Source organism: Erpetoichthys calabaricus, chromosome 12 (genome assembly GCF_900747795.2).
Source record: "Erpetoichthys calabaricus chromosome 12, fErpCal1.3, whole genome shotgun sequence".
Taxonomy (NCBI): Eukaryota; Metazoa; Chordata; class Cladistia; order Polypteriformes; family Polypteridae; genus Erpetoichthys; species Erpetoichthys calabaricus.
The window spans coordinates 68257940-68279948 of NC_041405.2; the positions used below are offsets into that span (position 1 = coordinate 68257940).

Here is a 22009-nt window from a genome sequence, read left to right on the forward strand (position 1 = left end):
GAGAAAACTCCATCCTTCCTACTACCTTCGACAAAATATTCCTCCTCCCTGCGAGGAATCCCCAGTCACCCCTCCTCCCTCCTCTCTCCTCCCTCCTCCATCCGCTCTCAGTTCTCCGCTGTCCGTTTTCCGCCATCCACCCTCCTATCTCCGTCATCCGCCTTCAGCTCTCCGTCACCCCCACCCCCACCCCTCTGCATGACAGCATTTTCGTTAAGGAAGTGACGTAAAACTCTAGGTCCACCTTCTTCACAAGTTCATTCACCAAAATATTTGTCAATTATATTTCACAGTAAGAATTTACAGCACGACTCAAACGCGGGAACGAAGGTAAATGACGTTAATTGCTGAGTGTCTTTTAATACTGTGTAAGTATACATATTAACACGCGTGCATTAAAATGTGTGCATTTACGGGGCGATTTCTCAGGCTTAAAAGCTCACCTTTTATTAAAAAGGTGAACGCAAACTTTTTTCATTCTGAAGGGCACAAACCACGTTAGATTTCAGCCGTTAAATGCGCGAAAATTTCGTTACACCAGATAAATAAGCGCAACATATTATCAGTTGTATTGTATGCTTACAATACATGTAAAAATGTGTTAATCATTAATTAATAGTATGGGATAGTGTTTTTCGACTCAGCTACAGATGCCGATGGAGACCAGAACTGCTTTGGAAAAATATGAACGCCTTAGGGCCGATCTGGAAGAAGGTAGCGCAGCTCCTTGATTTAATCAATTCCATGTCTTGGTGGGTTTGCGTAGCTTGTTGTCACTGTATTTACACCTGTTTTTCAGGCTTATTGACTGAAAGGGGCTTTCATGAAAAAGTTAGAGCTTTGCTACAGGATACGCCCTCTACAAGCCAAGGAAGTAAAAGTAAAGGTGTATATTTCTGTTTTATTTAAACCTTTTAAGTTCGTATGCATAGCCCCATTTGGCCGTTTTGTTTTTTTTTTCTTCAGTAATATTTCAGTTCTCTAAAAATAAACAACATTGATATTTAAAATGTAATTATAGAAACACAACATAGATACTTTACTATCAGTAGTATAACCACTTGCCAGTTGTTGAAAATATTTAAAAAGTTGCACCCGTTAACAAAATGCATTGCTTTCTACAGACGTTATTTTTTCAGTAAAATGCATTGTTCAGAATGTATTTAATGTGTTCATTTATTGTGCATATCTTGTTTTGTATCACAGATTCACATGTCATTGGAGTAAAGAATCATGATCGTAAGTAACTAGCCTTAATAATTCAATTGTAATGTAATTTAAATTTTATAAACATACCTCACAATGAATTATCCCATAAGGAAGTTAATATGTTTTGCACACTGTTTGAATAAAATACATTTTTGTTAAAAATCTGAATTAGTATGTACAGTTCTGGTATCAAAATGTTTCATGTCATAGGTTTGCGTATTATCAGAAACTTATTTGAGCAAGGGTATACTCAGAAGGAGATGGTTAAAGTAATTGAAGTGTTTGGAGGAGGAAAAATATCGTAAGTTAAATATTTTCATTAATTTTTCATAAGATTTTGGATTATATCTTTATACTGTGGGAAAGGCCATTCATAATCATTTTTAGTTCCAAATTTCATTGTACCATATGCTATTGTTATTGGTTCACTTAGTGTGTATTGTGTAAAAACTTCAGTATTAAGCATTAATATTTTTCTCAGTCTATAAATTAATTTTTGGTAGAACAAACATTATGCAAATTATTTTTTATCAAATTTTATCTCATAATATATTTCTTAGTGAGTTGACGCAACAGATGACGACAACATAAAAGTTTGTTCCACCAATTACAAATATTATGCATTGTTTTAAGATTTAAAGAACAGAAGGACATGGTTAATTTCTGTAACATTTTCAGGGATCGCCAACTGAGAAGACTTTTGCACAAAATGAAATTGTTTAGAAGGAGTAATGACCGCCCCAAAAAAGAAATTTTTGCTGCAGTTGAGGTACCAGTATTACTGACTCCTTGATTACGGAGGTGATCATTAAGTGAATTAATGAAATCCAAATGATTTTTTTTATCTTAGAGTGAATTAAAAAAGTGGCCCCCAATGAAAGGTGTTCGAGCTATGTATAGACGTGTGAGGGACTTCAGAGGAATTCGACCATGCTATCGGTATCCTGTGTCTAATTCTGCAGCATATTTCATGATTTATCTATTATTTATGTTGTTTCTTTGACTACTTGGTTAACAGTAAACACTCATGCCCTTCCTTAAATATGTGACTTCTAAAATTATTTTATTTTTTTCTGTAGAAATGATGTACATGAAGTAATGCGTCAATTGGATGCAAGGGGTCTGCACAGACGACAGCCAGGAAATCGCAAAATTCTGAGATGCCAGTACTCAACAAAAGGCCCCAATCACACTTGGCACATTGATGGCATGTCTTATATTGGCTTTGTTTTTGTTTCTTTTGTAATGTACATGATCCATATGATAAGAATAGAAAGTTCAAAACTGTGAAATCTGAGATTCTTACAAGTTACTTTAAACCCACTGTTTTTAATGTGGATACAATGTTATTACTGTGTTTGCAGGGTTCATTTATTGAATTTTGTTTGTTGCAGGAAATGATAAATTGCGTTTTTATGGAATCTGGATTCATCTGTGTATTGATGGGTATGTAGAGACAAGCTGAATTGGTATTATTGTGATCAATACTGTTCTGTTAATATTTATATTCTCTATGTATGTTTTTTGCATATTTTCATATCTTTATGTAGATATTCAAGACGTGTTATATGGCTACATGCAGGGACCTCCAATCGGAATCCACGTTTCATTGCTAGATATTTTCTTGATGCTGTGGAAACAGAAAATGGTGAAACGTTTACTTTCATTTCCAGCTAATTCCTATGATAAATGAGTTTCTTTAGCTGTATATTGTTAGCAGATTTTCTTAATATTTTATAGAGCATTTTTCTGGCTGTGTGCTTTATATTACTGTGTTTTATTTATTTTTGAATTGCTATGGCTGTAGGTTGGCCACGCCTTGTGAGAGCAGATAGGGGTTGTGAAAATTCTTTAGTTGCCATTATACAGATGTCTTTTAGATACCGTCACCATGACAGCTTAGCAGGAGTTAACAGTTTCAGATATGGGAAGTCTATACATAATCAAGTAAGTATAAAAAAAATACCAATTTGTTTTATATTTCATTATTGTGGCTTTACCTTTAAAGATGAAAAAGCTATGTACAGTAGGAAAATGCACATGCTTTCAACAATTACTGCTTCGTAAATCCTATCACAAGTAATATGATGTGTGACAATATCCCTTGCGAGTGTTTGCTGACAGGATTTTAAATGACTGAATTTAATATTTTGGGGGAAAAAAATCACCAATATTATTATTCTGTTTTTATTTCTAAAAGCGAGCAGAGTACTTTAATGGATACCTAAAAAAATCATGGATATCTTTCTGGCAAAAACATTTTGAGGTGTGTAATGTAGATGTAATACGTGTCTCTTTGATTAACTAATGATTGCATATAGTATTGTTAGCATTTTTTCCCTTAGTACACCTAAGAAATTTTGCCTTTTTGACAGGCAATGGTGGAAGCTGGAATTTTGGAACTGTCCAATCCCATACATATGTATGTATTGTACATTTATTAAAATAAATATATATATATATATATGGGCGGCACGGTGGCGCAGTGGGTAGCATTGCTGCCTCGCAGTTGGGAGACCTGGGTTCGCCTCCCGGATCCTTCCTGTGTGGAGTTTGCATGTTCTCCCTGTGTCTGCGTGGGTTTCCTCCCACAGTCCAAAGACATGCAGGTTAGGTGCATTGGCGATTCTAAATTGTCCCATGTGTGTGTGTGCATGTGCCCTGCCCGGGGTTTGTTTCCTGCCTTGCACCCTGTGTTGGCTGGGATTGGCTCCAGCAGACCCCCGTGACCCTGTGGTTGGGATATAGCGGGTTGGATAAAGGATGGATGGATATATATGTATAAATTGATTCATATACACAGTATATATGTAAATGCTTATCTATTTATTAGTTGTTATTTTTCAATTTAAAATTATATTTACATAATGGAGACTGAATTCTTGTTTAAAGAACATGATGAACAAGAACTAAATACTATTAGATTAGATTAACTTTATTAATCCCATGGGACTAGGGTGTTGTACCGTGTTATCCATTATGAATGTAGTGAAAAGTTCAGCAAAACGACACCTTTAATTGGCTAACTAAAAAGATTACAATATGCAAGCTTTCGAGGCAACTCAGGCCCCTTCTTCAGGCAAGATGTAAAGGGGCCTGAGATTCCTCAAAAGCTTGCATATTGTAATCTTTTTAGTTAGCCAATTAAAGGTGTCATTTTGCTGGACTTTTCACTAATCCCATGGGAAAATTCAAACACATACAGCAGCAGACTCACAGGATAAATAATATAGCCAAACTATCAATCAGTCGATAAGCAAATAGAAATATAATGTGTATTGTGCAGATATTTCAAAAACAACTTCACGAGTGCCCCTGGTGGAAGCATTGAATTGCCTGATAGCAGTGGGCAGAAAAGACCCCGAGAGGTGCATTTTAAGTACCCCAAGACAGTGCCTACTGGAGGGGATTTTTCATGATGGCATCCAATTTTGCCACAATCCTCTTTTTTACAACAGCTTCCAGTGTGCCCAGAGTTTGCACTGTGATGGAACAGCCTGTCCTGATACGTTTGTTCAGGCATTGTACTACTTTTGTGCTCAGGTTGCTTCCCCAGGAGACTGCAGCATGGAACACCACACTGGCTACTATGGACTGGTAGAACATTTCCAACAGTTTGCTGCACACATCAAAAGACCTGAATCTAAATAGCTAGTACACTCTGCTCTGGCCCTTCTTGTACAGAGACACTGTGTTGTCAGACCAGTCCAGTTGGTTACGTGAATCCCCAGGTACTTGTAGCTCTGCACCTCTTCCACGTCGTCCTTCCCCGGATGGTGACTGCTCAAAGGCTTTTTGTCTTGCTGATACTGAGTTGCAGGTTGTCCTGGCACCACAAGACAAAGTCCTCTACAAACATCCTGTACTCTTGACTCGTCTCCATTATTAATGCAGCCTATGATGGAAGAGCATCTGAAAATTGAAAAATACAAGTCAGTGTATTTTGGAAATAAAGATGCTTTTTTTGTGAAGGACCTCATGAAGTAATCAGCAAAAATGCTGTATTTTTCAGCATTATAATGATTCAGTATTTAGCTCTACTGTATTGCCAGTAGGAAGTATTGGCTGGTACTTATCTATATGGAATCTTCATGTTAACCACATATAAGAGTAGCTTTTTCCAGAAACGTGTTTTCCTTTGCATCACATTTACATGTGTTTAGGTTACTTGGCATCCTGAAATTTTGGTGAATGTTGTAACTGTGTGTACCTGTGAGAGAATACAACAAGACTGCCATGCTATTCACAGTTGCTTGTGTTTGGATACACTAGGATAGTTGTCTACATCACTATAAAACAGTTTAATAAGAAAATGTTGTTTATACATTTCATTCTGTTTCAGACACTGTGTCCAATATTGCTTTTTACCTCTTATTGAAAGGCAGCTTTACTCTGAGCGCATTGAATGGAACAACCACAGGATTCGTAAGCAGACTCTAGCTGCAGGACCATTTGGAAAACCAGACATGCTTTATTTTTGTCCTCCATCCGGTAATGTTATCTTTAAACACAGCCTATCCAAATCTATTTTCATGCTTACCTTATAAGGTTTTACGTTTAAACTATTTTGGACAAAACTATGATAACATATTGGCCATCGGACCTTACTCCTTTTTATGTTAACTAAGGTTCTTATTTTAATTTCTTATTTGTCTTTTATTCTTCTTTTCTTCATTATGTAAAGCACTTTGAGCTACTTTTTGTATGAAAATGTGCTATATAAATAAATGTTGTTGTTGTTGTTATTTAAGCCAACTATTAATTATTTTGTCACATTTGGTTTTATCAGTTAGCTCAAAAACTTCAGCCTTGAAAAACATAAACTGTACAAACAATACTGTCAAAAGAAGCAATAAATTTCTCTCTCACTGAACTACACCACACAAAAGTTAGAAGGTTAGCTCAATTCTTTCACATAGGGCAACCTTCTGTTTCCCACATTTTATTTGTTGCCATAAGGCTGCCGATTAAGGTTCTAAATATTTTAATATCAATAGTTTTGAGAAGTCTTTGATTCCCAGAGTTATAAGCATTTTGAATTCCAGCAGTTGTAAGAGTTATTAGGTACTATTAAAATTATTTTTCTTTGTAGGAATCTTGTGTGTGCCTTTTGAGTGTGTACTGACTTCCTGTCATGTGATTAGTCTTGGCTTGTTTTCCTGTATCTGTGTAACAATATTCTGTGCTTTTATACTTTACCACTGCAAACAAATTTCCCTCTGAGATAATAAAATCTGCCAAACCTAACCCATTGTCTAATCTGTTTTTTGTTTATTATATGTATTTTGCATACAGTGTATGGTATTATGAAGAGTGCTAATTTACTGTTTAATCATTCCACTCATTTATTTTTTGTCATAAATAGGAACTCCACATTTGCTGTGCACAATTGATGATGATCTTCAGCAGCATGCAGACACTATGGCTTGTGAAAAGGGAGCAACCCTGACTGTGGCCAATGTTGCTTTCAGGCAGTTGTGCTCCACTGTGTTTACTCTCCCCAGATCAATGGATGGTTATTCAGTTGATGATGCTGTGGCTTCCTATCTAACGACTGCAAATCACATCACAACCCTTATGACCAGAATGAATCTGATTGAGCCAGATAACTTTGTACAGGCTTTTGAAATATATGAAAAAATCATCAATTCTTCTCATACTAAATAAATTTTGTTGTTGTGAAAATAAATTGGTTTAATCATACTTTTTTGAGCCTTTACACATAGAAAGGTCCATTATAACAATTTAAAATAACCCAGAGGATATTTATATAGAACCTTTAGTATCCTTCCATAATCTATGTTTAACCATTATCAGTCCATTAATTTTATGAACTTGCACTGATATTAGAGTTCCTTGTGGCAGGAGAATCAAGCACCATTTATGAATTTGTTGAGTACAACTTAGATGGCTGTTTTTGCTTCTCTGGGAGAGAAATTATTTATTTGCATCAGAATTCTATAGTCATAACATCAAGAACAACAACATAATCAATATAATTGTATGCACTTTTTTCCTGTATACAGTATATAATGTAACAATACATTTTAATGACAGGAAAAACTAAACATTTTACTTTCCTCTTGGTGATGAATAAAACAAAGGTCATCATCTAAAATATTGCATTTTGTAATTACCAATGGTATCCATAATGTTTTTTTAAATCAGTGTTGTCCAATGATTTTAACAGAAGAACTAGGTTTGAGGCCGAAATTCTTTCCGATGGTGTATATTTTAAACATGTACATATTAATTGTGTGCACAATGAATCAAATTTGTTTAAAGCATTTGGAGCTGCCTCTGTTGACATTAACTGGCACAGCTCTTTACAGGTCTTTACAGACCATGGTACAGTGTTTGTGTACAGCTCTAAAAATGTTATGCCGATGGACCATATGTCTGAATGTACAGAACAAGGTTGAAAGTTTAGCAGACATTCAGGAGCTGTGTAAATAGCAGTACCACCAAGAGGTCCACTTAAAAGGCCAGATATTTTGCTCCCCTGCCTTAGCGAAACTGAGTCGCGAACATTGGCTAAACCCCAGTCGGTAAGATAGGCCTTTTTGCTGCTGCCTTCAATCTAGAAGACAAAAATTACAGAAATTAAAATGAATTTACTTAATGAAACAAATGATCAACAAAGCATATGTTTGTTGCCTAAACAGAATACATGTTTACCCTGTGTTTTGCACAAAAGTAAACATAAGCTTAGAATTCAAAATGTTAAAATTGTGATTGTGACTAATATAGAAAAACATCCCAAAACAGCTATTTATTTTTATATAGCATAGAATCACACAAAGAATGTCTAAATAGGCTTTAATAGGCCATGTTTAATTTACAAAAGAGGAATCAAAGTGAAACCATACTAACACAGTAACTCTTTTGTTTCCCTTGTATTTTCAATTTCTGTTTAAAAAATATATCCTACCAGGATGTTTGCAGGCTTCAGGTCCTGGTGTATTACATTCTTGGAATGGATGTATTCCACAGCCATTGCCACATCAAGTGCAACGTAATTTTTGTCTTCTGCTTCTAACTACAAAATGAGAAATGATTTGTAAAATCAACCTGAATTATCCAAGTAATATTTAATGCATCAAGGTCAGGAAGTTATCCTAAAAAAGCTGATATGAACTTGTAATTTCCAGGTATAATTTTATTTATAATGCTAATATCTATATTACTATAAACAGTAAAATCACCACTGTTAAATTAACACTATAGCTGCAGAGATGGTCCATACTTTCCACATGTACAATTTAAAATGTTACCATAACACTATTAGAAATGATTTAATAGGGTTAGTTTAGCTGTTTACCCTTTTACGATGCCTTTTGTAGCACTTAATAAAAACTACAGATAGAACTTTCCAGCTTTAGCATTAAACAACAGTTCTTTCATTTTTTAGGTTATCATGGAGCTACATTACAAGCACATAATGTGATAACTACACAAATAGGAAAATGAAACAATTTAAAGCTGCCTGAGAAAGTGGAATGTTAAATGGCAAGCTTTTTTACCAAGGATGCAAAATGGAACTAGTTATAAAGGTATCTTGAATAGTCTATAGGAAGAATGCCAGAAATAATAAACATTTATCCTTTAATAATCAATATTTTTGTTTCCTTTTTAAAGGAGTATTATTACATTAATATTAACTTGCATGAATAGAAAGCAATTTTTTCACATGACACAGTGGTAACATAAAAAGATTTAGAATGGATCAGAAAAACAACTAACAATATCCTTTTTTAGAATGCATATTTTCAAGTAAAAACATTGCTAATTTTTGAAAACTTAATTTAAAAGGTTCAAATGTCAAAAACTCTTGTTATATCAAGTTAAAGACAACAGAACATTCCATACCTTCACTGGACTGTCTGCACTGTGAAGTACAACGTGTAAACTTGCTCCATGGACATACTCATTTGCTATGAGTATATACTGATCTTTTTTGGTAGCAGCCAAGAATCTAACAATATTTGGATGAGAAAGTCTTCTACAGATAAAAAAATACCATCATTAAACTATAACTATACATAACATGTTTATTTTTAAGGAGAATTGTAAATGAAGACTTTACAACACATTGTAATGTAAATATCCTTAAAAAATTCTGTCATGTTTCTTTGTCTTTAATACAAGCTTTTAGAAAGGTTTTCTTTTACATTCAATTGTCTGATGTTCACAGTTTTCAGAAATCAACAATAAACTAAACAAATTTAAACAATCAAGTTTCACTACAAATAATATAAAGGGAGAATAGAACTTACAAACAAACAAGGATCTCATGCAAAAAGTCATTACTGTCATCAACAGGAATCTTCTTTACTGCTGCTGGTGTTCCCTGATATGAACCAAAGTACACCGTTCCAAACGACCCTGACCCCACAGCCAAATCAGGATTGAATTTGATTTGTCCATCATCAACATATGGAACTCGTGGCATGTACACTTGTGAAGGCAATGAAACAAAACAAAAATAATACCGTTGCAGTAAAAATAACAAACATACAGACAACTGAAACAGTTAAGTTAAATGAGGCAGCAAAAGTCTTACTAAACACCAAACCATTGAACATAGCACTTATGCATTTAGAAGAATAAATCACCTTTTTTTTTTCAAAATACAAAAGTATTGCTTTTCACTATGTCTGCATTACAACATACTGTACCTGGAGGAATTGCATAATGAGGAGGTGTTTGAACATCAGACTTTAATGAACCATCTTCCATATTTTCAGCAATTGCCAGTGAACAATGTTTTTTACTAGATGACACCATCAGCTGAAGAAAGTTATGAACATAAATTTACTTTCAATTAACAATGATTTTTCTAATGCAGTAAAACAATGGCATAAAATGCAAAGCACATTATTTTTATTTTATTAAAACTGTATTTCAGTCTTACCTCAAAGGAAAAGCTTCCTGAAAGTTGTGCTATTAGGCAAAATTTTAAAAAGAAATTAACAAAAAACTCCAGACAAAGAAAAACAAATTAATAATAATCTAGGTTTATAAATTAAATTAATTGTAAAAATATTTCAATACCTTGTAAGTTGTCCATTGTTGGTTTTCTCTAAAGGAAAGGAAAACACAATCATCAGTTAAATGTGTATAATGTTCTGCACATTCTGATTTCTCAGTTTAGGTAAGGGTCAAGTGCTGCTCTGTTATAGTTAAACTTTAAAGAAGTGAAAAAGAGTGTATGTGTACTTTAGCAGCAATGTAATTGTAGTAAATTTTAAAATCACTAACACTGTGCTTCCCTATAATGAAATAAAAAATAATAATCTTGGTAATCTGGAATACATCAACTCATGTAGTAGAAGGAGAAATTGATAGTTAAAGAAGTGTCTGGAAATACTTAGAAATGCTTAGCTGTTAACTAAACAAACAAGCATGATGGACTAAAAGGACTCTTCTTGTTTGCCAATTTTTTTTTTATGTTCTTAAAGAATATTCAATAATCTTTTTTAAATACTCACCTTACAACTAGTGGAACTTTTCTTCAAATGGCCTGTAAAGTATTAAGAACATGTTACACTGATGAATAAGTCTAAGAAAATAAATGTATAAAATTTTAAATTCTACAAACCTGAGGTTTCCTGCAAAATTGGATTATCCTGTTAAAAAGTAATGTTTTTATTTTTATTAATGTGATGATTTCATCCCTCTATTGATAAACAATTTCTAGAAATATTTTATAATAATCTGTAAATACTTGTCTGTACCATTGCTGCATTCTCCATTAACATGGATTTTGTTTGTGTTAAGTTTTCACTTTTAGATGCCAAAGAAAGCTGTCCAACACATATCACATCATCTAAGAAGAAAAGAAAAAAACATTAAAAATGCCATATTCAACTTCCATTTGAATATTATTTGACAGTATGTTTCACTTGTCTAGAATCTTGATCATAAAAAAACTAGAAGCAACTTGTTAATTGCAAAATAAGACATAATCTTCTCTGTGGTTATTTTATTCATAGCAATATACACCATTCATTATCAAGCAATATTTATTTACACAGCAAAATTACCAGTGTTACAATGACTCTTATCGTGTCAAAGCAACACTTTAATGTGTTTACATATAGAAACCATGGACCAATACACAGTAGATGTTTAAAGTGTTAATTTACTACTGCACATTTTGGTTTGTAGGTAATATTTCTGTGTTCATGTTTATATTAAGTTTTCGATTAAATGGCAATATGTTCAGTACGTAACACAGTTTAAACTATTAAAAGAAGTACCTAAATCTCTACGACCAACATATAATGTTTTCTTCCATATATCTGGAATTTCATTTAATGAGAAATACTCCTTCTCAAAATCTGATTTGGGCCATCTTGATCCATCCGCATTGCACAGTGTGTACTGAGCTTCATTTCTTTTGTCATCTTTCCAAAACATTTCTTTGGCTTTCTCTATTATATCATCATAACCATCCAATGGTTTCATTAAAAATTTAGGAGGCTCTTCTTCCAGCATTATCTTATGGTATTTTCCAGGTGTTTTTTTTGTTCTAGGTCTCCACTCCATTGCCATCACCTTCACCTTAAACAAAAATTGTATTTAGTACTTTGATATAAAATTCACAAAAGATACTATATGTGAATTAATGTGCATAAAAAAGAAAACTGTATGATTAAGACAGGCAGTGTGGCGTAGCAGTTAAGGTTTTGGGCTGCAAACCCAGGGCTTGTTGGTTCAAATGCTGGTACTGACACCACTGTGTGACCCTGAGGAAGTCACTTCACCTGCTTATGCTGCAAAAAACAAAAGTAATGTAACGAATTGTACCTCAGATGTTGCAAGTTGCTTGGATAAAGGCATAAGTCAAATAGATAAATGTGTATTATACATATAGGAACTATTTCATTTTCAGTTAAGTCATCTGCAGCAAACCTTTATAAATGAGGGTTTCTCCTTTTTAGATAGTGCAAACTGCTTCTTCTTCACTGATGTTTTCTCTTGGATGGCTTTTTTCATTTCATTGAAAATTAAAGCAGCATCTGCCAAAATATGTAGCTTTCTTATTAATTTTTCAACATTGTGTAAAATAACTTCATAAAGTAACATAAAAGGTTTAAATGCTGGTTATCCTTTTACACTAAAATATTACTAAAGAGATACAAAAAAGTAAAATGTACGTGTTGTTTTTCTTTAGGGAGATTAAATATTACTGAAGAAAGAAAAAAAAACAAAACGGCCAAATGGGGCTATGCATACGAACTTAAAAGGTTTAAATAAAACAGAAATATACACCTTTACTTTTACTTCCTTGGCTTGTAGAGGGCGTATCCTGTAGCAAAGCTCTAACTTTTTCATGAAAGCCCCTTTCAGTCAATAAGCCTGAAAAACAGGTGTAAATACAGTGACAACAAGCTACGCAAACCCACCAAGACATGGAATTGATTAAATCAAGGAGCTGCGCTACCTTCTTCCAGATCGGCCCTAAGGCGTTCATATTTTTCCAAAGCAGTTCTGGTCTCCATCGGCATCTGTAGCTGAGTCGAAAAACACTATCCCATACTATTAATTAATGATTAACACATTTTTACATGTATTGTAAGCATACAATACAAGTGATAATATGTTGCGCTCATTTATTAGGTGTAACGAAATTTTCGCGCATTTAACGGCTGAAGTCCGAAGTGGTTTGTGCCCTTCAGAATGAAAAAAGTTTGCGTTCACCTTTTTAATAAAAGGTGAGCTTTTAAGCCTGAGAAATCGCCCCGTAAATGCACACATTTTAATGCACGCGTGTTAATATGTATACTTACACAGTATTAAAAGACACTCAGCAATTAACGTCATTTACCTTCGTTCCCGCGTTTGAGTCGTGCTGTAAATTCTTACTGTGAAATATAATTGACAAATATTTTGGCGAATGAACTTGTGAAGAAGGTGGACCTAGAGTTTTACGTCACTTCCTTAACGAAAATGCTGTCATGCAGAGGGGTGGGGGTGGGGGTGACGGAGAGCTGAAGGCGGATGACGGAGATAGGAGGGTGGATGGCGGAAAACGGACAGCGGAGAACTGAGAGCGGATGGAGGAGGGAGGAGGGAGGAGAGAGGAGGGAGGAGGGGTGACTGGGGATTCCTCGCAGGGAGGAGGAATATTTTGTCGAAGGTAGTAGGAAGGATGGAGTTTTTTCGGAGGGAGGAGGATGTCCTAAAATGGACACTGTACTGTGGCACTTCTTAGTTGATACTAATGATAGCCAAGCTGCCTATACGTTGTTGTGCCATGGAGGACTTCAAGTATGTCTTGATGAGCTTGAGATTTGAAAAACTGGGAAATGGAATGATTGCTGCAATCTGCAGAGCAACCCATAGATTTTAGCTTCAGTAGTATTAATGGCAATGATATACCAAACAATTATTTTCCTTTATAAATGAAGGCCTAATTACAAGTTCTACTACTAATACTACTACTAATAATAATAATATTCCAAAGTATTAATGTGTTGTTACTCTTTGTTAATTAATACAGCCAACAGTATCACTTGTGATATATGATATAACAGTAAAAACAAAAATGTTAATACTTCTACTACTACCACTACTATTACAATCAATAATAATAGTAATAAAGATAATAATATAAAATACAACTACTACTACTACTAATATATGTAATGTTACTACTAATAATGGACAACTACTAATACTACTGCTGAACGTGCTTTTTTATATATATATATATATATATATATATATATATATATATATATATATATATATATATATATAATATATATATATTGTGACAGTTAGGGGGTGCTATCGCTCCCTTGAACCCTCGAATCAGACGCCAGACACCACCAGATAAAAGTCCAATAACTTACTTTATTAGGACAATAATTTGCACCAAGCACCCTCCACTCCACAATACTCATAAATAAACACAATACACTAATCAATAATCAATCCTCCACTCCCAGACGCATCGCCACCCTTCCTCCCAACTCAGCCCAACCCTGGGATCTCCCACAGTCCTTTTTATAGTTCATGACCCGGAAGTGCTTCTGATCCCTCAGTCCATGTGATTATTCAGCACTTCCGGATCAGGGAAAACTCCTCTTATTCATCCCGGAAGTACGTTATTTCCTCTGTCGCTGTGACTAAGGTGTACTTCTGGGTTAGAGTGAAAATAACAGTCCATGCTCCTTCCTGCAGCGTCCCCTGGATGCCACCATGGTATCCAGCAGGGCTGTGATGTAAAACTCCACTGTCCATGATGCTCTGCTGGAACTCGGGGCACCTCTATGTTGCACGAAGGGCTCCACCTGGCGGCCTGGGGGTATTGGCCGGGATGAACGGCTGGCCATATCCCACAATATATACATATACCTATATACATACATTATATAAATAAGATACTTTATCCCCTTTCCTCCGAGGACAACTTCGCCATACGTGGCCCGACAGGCAGCACTCGTAACACAGCTGCCGTCCCCCTGTTCTTATCCCTCTGCGAGAAAGGAAGCATTTAGGAAATTCAGGCTCCACCCCTTTGTCTGCTGAGGAGATTTCCACCACCGCCCCTGAGCTCTCAGCTCCCTTTTCTACTTTGTCAGGAGACCCCCGTTTCATTTTTGGGATCTCCTGTTTAATCTGGGGTTTTCCCACAGTCTGAGTCTCTCTATTTGTCAAAGAGAGACCCTTTACTGTTTGGACCCCTTTTGATTTGCAAATGACCGGCGGCGGCATCTTCAGCACCGCATCACTCCTGGAGACTGCACTATTCAGCTGCTCCGGTTGACCGGCCCCCTTGGTTATGGTTTTCGACTCCCTTGTAGGGCTTGCAGAGAATTGGCACCCGTTACTAACCAATTACAGGCCCGGTTCACATTGCGTCCCTTTATGGTGTACGGTACGGGTCTCGCTTACCTGTACCACCGCATTTATCATGACGGGAGACTGCCAACCAAATCGCCGTAGGTACTCGTCCACCTTTCTTAATGGTGCTTCGGCTGCTGCTCCCAGCTCCCCAATGATCTTCTTCATGTTCGTCAGGACTTGTAAGAAACTTTGTATGGGCTCGATTAACTTCTCGAGTTCCCGCATGTCCATAAAGTTATTTAATTTGGCCGGAGGCAGGCTCAAATCATCCTTTGCCTTACCTTCCGGCCGGGAGCCAATGAGCATGTCCGCTCCTGGCACGTGCTCTGATGGGCTTCGCAAGGGTTTCTGGGATTTTGAGTTCTCTTTGGCCGAGGACCGGGTTGCCATCTTTGGCTGACTGCAATCTGCCTGTATTAATTTGTCAACAGATCGACCAGCCATTTCCCGGCCCTCCTTACCTTCTTGTGGGGTGAGCGGTGCTTCGCTCGCCTCCGCCTTCCCCTTCGGAAAGCCAAGTCAGTCTTCTTGAGGGCGAAGTCGAAAGCAGCAGGATGACGGCCTTCCCCTTCCCACAATACATTGCGTTGGGTCACGTGTCCCTCGCCAGCACCTGACATGTGGAAGTCCTTTGTTTTACTCATCGGCTAGACCAAGAGCGCACCACTGTCTTCGGGACCTTCTCATGCCTGCCGCAGAGCCTCCAGATGACCTTCTCCAAGGTATGTGCACGGTACAAAATGAGTTATTTTAAAGATGTTATCACTGATATCCCTGGCACATACAGTACCTCGTTGAAGTCTTCTTTATCTGGAGGCTTCTCCCAACCAGTGTAGCCACTCCGAAACGGCACCAGCGTCAGCCATGATGAGTGTGGCCCCTCTGCGGGCGCCGTTATTCTGCCGTGCCTTCTTCTTCCCCATCTCGGATTTGGTGAATAGGGTTTGTGGCGACTTTTCTCTGCGTGTCCTGACGCTGTCTTCTTGGGGTACTCTGTCCACAGAAATTTTTTGTTTTCGAAGGTCCTCTGCCAAACTGACAGCCAGAGAATCCTGCCGACTATGCCAACTGTGACAGTTAGGGGACGCTATCGCTCCCTTGAACCCACAGATCAGACGCCAGACACCAGATAAAAGTCCAATAACTTATTTTATTAGGACAATAATGTGCACCAAGCACCCTCCACTCCACAATACTCATAAATAAACACAATACTTCCTCCTTCCTCCTAACTCAGCTCAACCCTGGGATCTCCCACAGTCCTTTTTATAGTTTATGACCCGGAAGTGCTTCTGATCCCTCAGACCATGTGATTATTCAGCACTTCTGGGTCAGGTGAAAACTCCTCTTCTTCATCCCAGAAGTACGTCATTTCCTCTGTCGCTGTGACTAAGACGTACTTCCAGGTTATAGTGAAAATAACAGTCCCTGCTCCTTCCTGCAGCATCCCCTGGAGGCCCCCATGGTATCCAGCAGGGCTGTGATGTAAAACTCCTCTGTCCATGATGCCCTCCTGGAACTTGGGGCACCTCTATGTTGCACGAAGGGCTCCACCTGGCGGCCTGGGGATATTGGCCATATCCCACAATATATACATATACCTATATACATATATATCTATACTAATAAAAGGCAAAGCCCTCACTGACTCACTGACTGACTGACTGACTGACTCACTCATCACTAATTCTCCAATTCTACCCGTGTAGGTAGAAGTCTGAAATTTGGCAGGCTCATTCCTTACAGCTTACTTACAAAAGTTAGGCAGGTTTTATTTCGAAATTCTACGCGTAATGGTCATAACTGGAACCTGTTTGACTGACTCACTCATCACTAATTCTCCAACTTCCCGTGTAGTTAGAATGCTGAAATTTGGCAGGCTCATTCCTTACAGCTTACTTACAAAAGTTAGGCAGGTTTCATTTCGAAATTCTACGTGTAATAGTCATAACTGGAACGTGTTTTTTGTCCATATACTCTAATGGAGGAGGCGGAGTCACGTATCGCGTCATCACGTATTACGCCTCCTACGTAATCACGTGAACTGAAAATGAGGAAGAGATTTACAGCACAAGTCAAACACGGGAACGAAGGTAAATGACGTTAATTGTTGACTGTCTTTTAATACTGTGTAAGCATACATATTAACACATGTGCAATTAAACGTGTGCATTTACGGGGTGATTTCTCAGGCTTAAAAGCTCGCCTTTTATTAAAAAGGTAAATGCAAACTCTTTTCATTCTGAAGGGCACAAACCACATTAGATTTCAGCCGTTAAATGCGCAAAAATGTCAGTACACCAGATAAATAAGCGCAACATATTATCAGTTGTATTGTATGCTTACAATACATATAGAAATGTGTTAATCGTTAACTAATATTATGGGATGGTGTTTTTCGACTTGCGCCTTGATTTAAACGATTGCATGTCTTGGTGGGTTTGCGTAGCTTATTGTCAATATCTTTACACCTCTTTTTAAGACTTAATTTAAAAAGGTTTTCTTTTCTTCTTAATTAAAATTTAAAAGCAATACTTCACCGCTGCGAAGCCCCTTTAGCGCTGACGTCCGACGTTCGATTACCGTAAGCGAGTGCAGTGAGTGTGTACGCCTGACGAGCCAAGAATAGGGGGGAAACAGGTGTCGCGTACTCTTTGCATTATTTGACAGTAAACTATTTTCATCCATTCTATGATCTGCTTCTCACAACTGAAGGCACCGTGGCTGATGTTACCTGACTTGCTGGCCAACCATAAGCGTTACCTGGTAGGTAACCACCCACTCGGAAGCCCCTAAAATTGCGCCACGGCGTGTGGTTCGTTTATTTGACAGCATGTAGATCGGGGTAATTACATTCACGGCATTCGTAGTCTGATTCACAATCTGATTGTATGGGTGGTTACCTACCAGGTAACGCTTATGGTTAGCCAGCAAGTCAGCTTATGGTTAGCCAGCTTATGGTTAGCCAGCAAGTCAGCTCGAAGTGATCACTCGAGTGAACGCAGCTTCACAAAAAAACATCCTTAACAAACTGTTATTGGTATATTTTCCCTCAATTTTAAAAGGTTTCTTTTCTTCTTAATAAAAATTTAAAAGCAGTACTTCGCCGGTGCGAAGCGCGGGGATTTGAGCGACTGACGCATACAGACATATTCATGAGTGCAGGTACTTACCCAGCCAGGATGCTTGCATGGTCCATGAGAGGGACAATAACTCCCCTGGGCCACGAGAGGGCAGCTGCCGTGGTCTACTTGGGGCCACCGGAACAGAGCTGGGAACCTCATCCCTAGTGGGGCCTGTGGCAACCGCCAGAGGGCACACAGACGATTATGGAATCCTGGAGGGCAGCACTTCTGCCACACTTGGGGGTGCTGCCGGAAGTAATTCCAGGGACACCCGGAGTGCTTCTGGGTGCTCATGCAGCACTTCTGCCACACCAGGAAGTGCCGCCAGAAGATCATCACCGAGCACCTAGAGCACATCCGGGTACTGCATAAAAGGGGCCACCTCATTCCAGTAGATAAGCCGGAGTCGGGAGGAGGAAGTGGGAGCTGGTTGGGAGAAGAGTAGAGGCGGCAGAAGGATTTGAGGAGAGAAAGAAAGAAGGGACTGAGTTTGGGCTGAATAAGGCATTGGGGTGCTGCTTATATAAAATAAACGTATGTGTTTTGGACATATGGTGTCTAATCTGTCTGTGTCCGGGGGCTGGCTTTCCACAATATATATATAAACAACGGACAATACCAAGCAACACAAAATATAAAATTACAAAAGCTTACTTTAGTTGAACTTTTTCTGTTCTATAGAAAAATGGATGAAAAACATTTGTTTAAAGAGATATTTTTAAGAGAGTTTGTGTGTCTGTGTGTGTGTGTGTGTCTGTGTGTGCATGTGAGATGCTCTTCTGCACTTTCTTACTGGAATTAGGAAGAAATTTATAACAGTTAGAACTTAGTCCTTAACAGTCTTATTACCATTATAGTGACACCAATACCATGATACATTAGCTGGCTTTGTATTAACTAAGTTACTGTTCAAAGTTCTTGTAATCAAAATTATGTGTACTTATTGTTCTGGTGTAAGTGATGCTTTGTTCCTTTGCTGGTCATCTTTTGTGAGGAAACGTGAGAGGTAAGGAAGAATCTGTAATACGCTTTCTTTATTTGTTTTCACAGCTCTTCTCCTTCTTCGTCTTGTTGCACCTTCTGGTTTCTAGCAATACTGCAGTTTTCTTTTTCAGATTTTTGAACATATTTTCCTTGGTTGCTAACAAAGGACAGCTACTGTTTCAGCTGGTGTTCAGTCAGCACCTGTCATTAGCAAGGCAAATGCGGGGCTTTTAAGTTTACAATCCCTTTCTGCTCATGCACTTGCTATTCCTAAACAAGGTTTGGACTAATGACACCTTAGTCCTACTATAATACAGACAAGTCTTTCACTATTCCAGTTGATGTCCACGTTGAGTAATGAGCTTGATTAGAAAGCCACAGATCTGAGTTTTGCAAGGATTTATAAGAATTAGAGGTCTTGCCATTGGTTTCTTGGGTGCGCATAAGTCCATCCGTTTTATTTAATCAATGGACTGAAGTTTTGTCTATCAGTGTTGCCCATCCTTGACTTATGGTCCTTTATCTCTGAGCAAGTATTTATATGGTGCCTCACAGAGCCATCTCTGGGGTGTCACTGAGTGAATGATCATTTAAGGTGCTACATTCGAAAGACTGGCCCAGTCAAGGAGAAGCTAATATTAAGAGTGCCTGGCAGCAGCTTGCTAAGTCAAGGAGTTTGTTCCAGCTATAACAGAATGGATAATGTAAGTCTGTCCTACAATATTATCAATCACAGAACATGCCCACACTTTATAAAGTCTACAGGAACAAAATTAAAAGAATGCAGAAAAGAAAGTGCAAAACAAGAAAGGTCCCAGCAGCTTGAACTGAAAATAATGCAATTTCAGAAAACGAGTAAGCAGTAAAAATAGCTTTTGTACAGTAATACAGTATAATTTATGACACACCCTGACAGAGGCAATGAAGAATACCTGGTGAAACTTTAACTACGTTAAACAGATCCACTGTTTGTACAGATAATCTTTTAAACAATGCAAATAAATACACTTGAAGTACACATTGTTTTGATCTGTGGTTTGACTGTGATTTGCATTATAGTTTTTTTTTATTTGTTTGGTTTCATTATCTTACATTATGTGAGAAGCATCCAGGACTAAGGCTTCTGAAATGAACTTTGCTTCTGTGTGATAAGTAGCAAAGGAAGCTGGCATAAAGTTGTTCTGTATTTATTAATTTGAGCAACACAAGGAAATTTTGAGAGGATGTGTTTGAACAAATGACATTATCTATCTTTTTAAGTTAGTCGCCAGTCCATTGAAAATGTTTTTAATATCCTCTTCCAAATATACATTATTTTGAAAACTTTCACTGGTACAGACCTGGAGTTTTTACCTATAAATAATTTTAGTCACTTTTGGCTCATACTGTTGATTACGGTTCCTGCTTTGGATACACTGCAATACACAACTATATGAAAGCAGTGAAAGGAAATTCTTTTTACTGGTTAATTAAATCATGACAGATAACATTTCTTTCTCTGTAATTTTAGTGACTTATAACTTTGCATTTGCTCTTATAAAACTGCATGAACACTTAAACCCTACCATGATGCATAAACCAAAATTGCAGAAATTATGGAGCATGTAACAGATTAAATACATGGCCTGCACTGGTCTGTCTGACTTTGTCTCCTACTTTTCTATTATTATTTTCCTGTAATGCTATTTTATGTCAATTACAGCCCAGCTAGGTACATGAAAAAATAAACATTTTTCTGTATAAGAAAAGCAATGATATTTGTGACTGATAAAGATCAGATATAATCAAACCCATATAAATGGCTGCTGGAACCATTGACAGTACTGTAGTTGGCTGCAACATGCAAGTGAGCTTAGAATTTTCAAAACAGAGAATTTACTGGTAGGCTGACTCAACTGCATTTTGTCGTCAGATTTCTGCCTGCAAAGATCATTGGTGATTTACTGTAATCTCGTACTGTGGAATTTGTTTGAGTTAATATTTATGATGTCTCACCTTCCCAAATTTTGTATACAAGAATCTGTTGTCTGCACTTCAGTGGAAAAGTGAAATCAATGTTGGCATGCTGCTTGACCATCATTAAATGCAAATATAGATTAGCTGTATTTTTCTGAAATTTAAAGCAACTAAGTAAATTGTGTACTACATTACTATAAATAAATGTGACAAGAATAAGGCACAAAACTCATCATATATTTTCATACATGGCTATAATTTATGGTCATACTGTAACCAATAAAACTAACATCTTTGCTGAATCTCTTTCTTTTTGTCCCTAGAAAACAAAATCACACATGGGCAAAATGAGCAGTTGCAAGGAGGTAACAGAATCATGAAATAAAACTATAATTATTGTGAAATAATGCAATTTAAAAAACCAGAATAAGAATCATAACATAATTTGTGATATTGTGATGCACATCTGCCAGCATGATCACATATAAAATTATCTTTTTTAAATGCTGGGCAGGAATCACAGCACTCTTCCAAGTGTGAATTTTGCTTGTGTCTTGTCAGTAGAACTGTTCAGCATTTTGCTGTTTTCTGTCTCTTTTCTTTATATTTTCTATTTCACTTGTCAAGCAGTGATGTGTTCACTTTTTGCCCCTGTGTATTGGTTGGAATTGTTTTACAGCAGTTGCAGACTCTTATTTTTTAGGCGGTGTCATCTCATTTTGTTGAGTGGTAAATGTCCAGTCCTCCTCAATTCATTGGTTTTTTCAAATGATGGCTGGCCAGTTCTGTTGACCTAAGCAAGTTTTTCTTTAGTTTCTTTTAGTAACTCACAATCAACAAAGATTTTTGTGCATCATGTCTGTCTGCCTGTTTCC

At 37.1% G+C, this 22009-nt stretch overlaps 2 protein-coding genes and 1 long non-coding RNA gene across 4 annotated transcripts; 1 reads left to right on the forward strand and 2 right to left on the reverse strand.

The window, feature by feature from the left end:
* The first annotated feature begins 1362 nt into the window (after positions 1-1362).
* LOC127529966 (uncharacterized) lies at positions 1363-2954 on the forward strand. The gene is made up of 6 exons (XM_051935389.1): positions 1363-1510; positions 1888-1978; positions 2060-2148; positions 2289-2416; positions 2604-2655; positions 2760-2954. The coding sequence occupies exons 1-6, from the start codon at positions 1383-1385 to the stop codon at positions 2884-2886; spliced, it is 615 nt and encodes a 204-aa protein (XP_051791349.1). The 5' UTR covers positions 1363-1382; the 3' UTR covers positions 2887-2954.
* Positions 2955-7655: 4701 nt separating this feature from the next.
* LOC127529967 (probable serine/threonine-protein kinase drkB) lies at positions 7656-10377 on the reverse strand. 2 transcript variants are annotated; one of them, XM_051935391.1, is made up of 5 exons: positions 10264-10377; positions 10124-10152; positions 9888-9999; positions 9486-9666; positions 7656-7789 (listed from the first exon to the last, which is right to left on the reverse strand). In XM_051935391.1, exons 1-5 carry the CDS (start codon positions 10277-10279, stop codon positions 7744-7746), a joined length of 384 nt encoding a protein of 127 aa, XP_051791351.1. In that variant the 5' UTR covers positions 10280-10377; the 3' UTR covers positions 7656-7743. The 2 variants fall into 2 exon arrangements, with proteins under 2 accessions (XP_051791351.1, XP_051791350.1); XM_051935390.1 differs by lacking the exon at positions 7656-7789 and adding an exon at positions 8940-9211 and having other exon boundaries at positions 10264-10366.
* A 1557-nt stretch (positions 10378-11934) lies between these two features.
* On the reverse strand, positions 11935-13158 carry LOC127529969 (uncharacterized). The gene is made up of 3 exons (XR_007936550.1): positions 12659-13158; positions 12487-12573; positions 11935-12233 (listed from the first exon to the last, which is right to left on the reverse strand). It is a non-coding gene; the product is annotated as an uncharacterized LOC127529969 (long non-coding RNA).
* Between the last annotated feature and the right edge of the window lie 8851 nt (positions 13159-22009).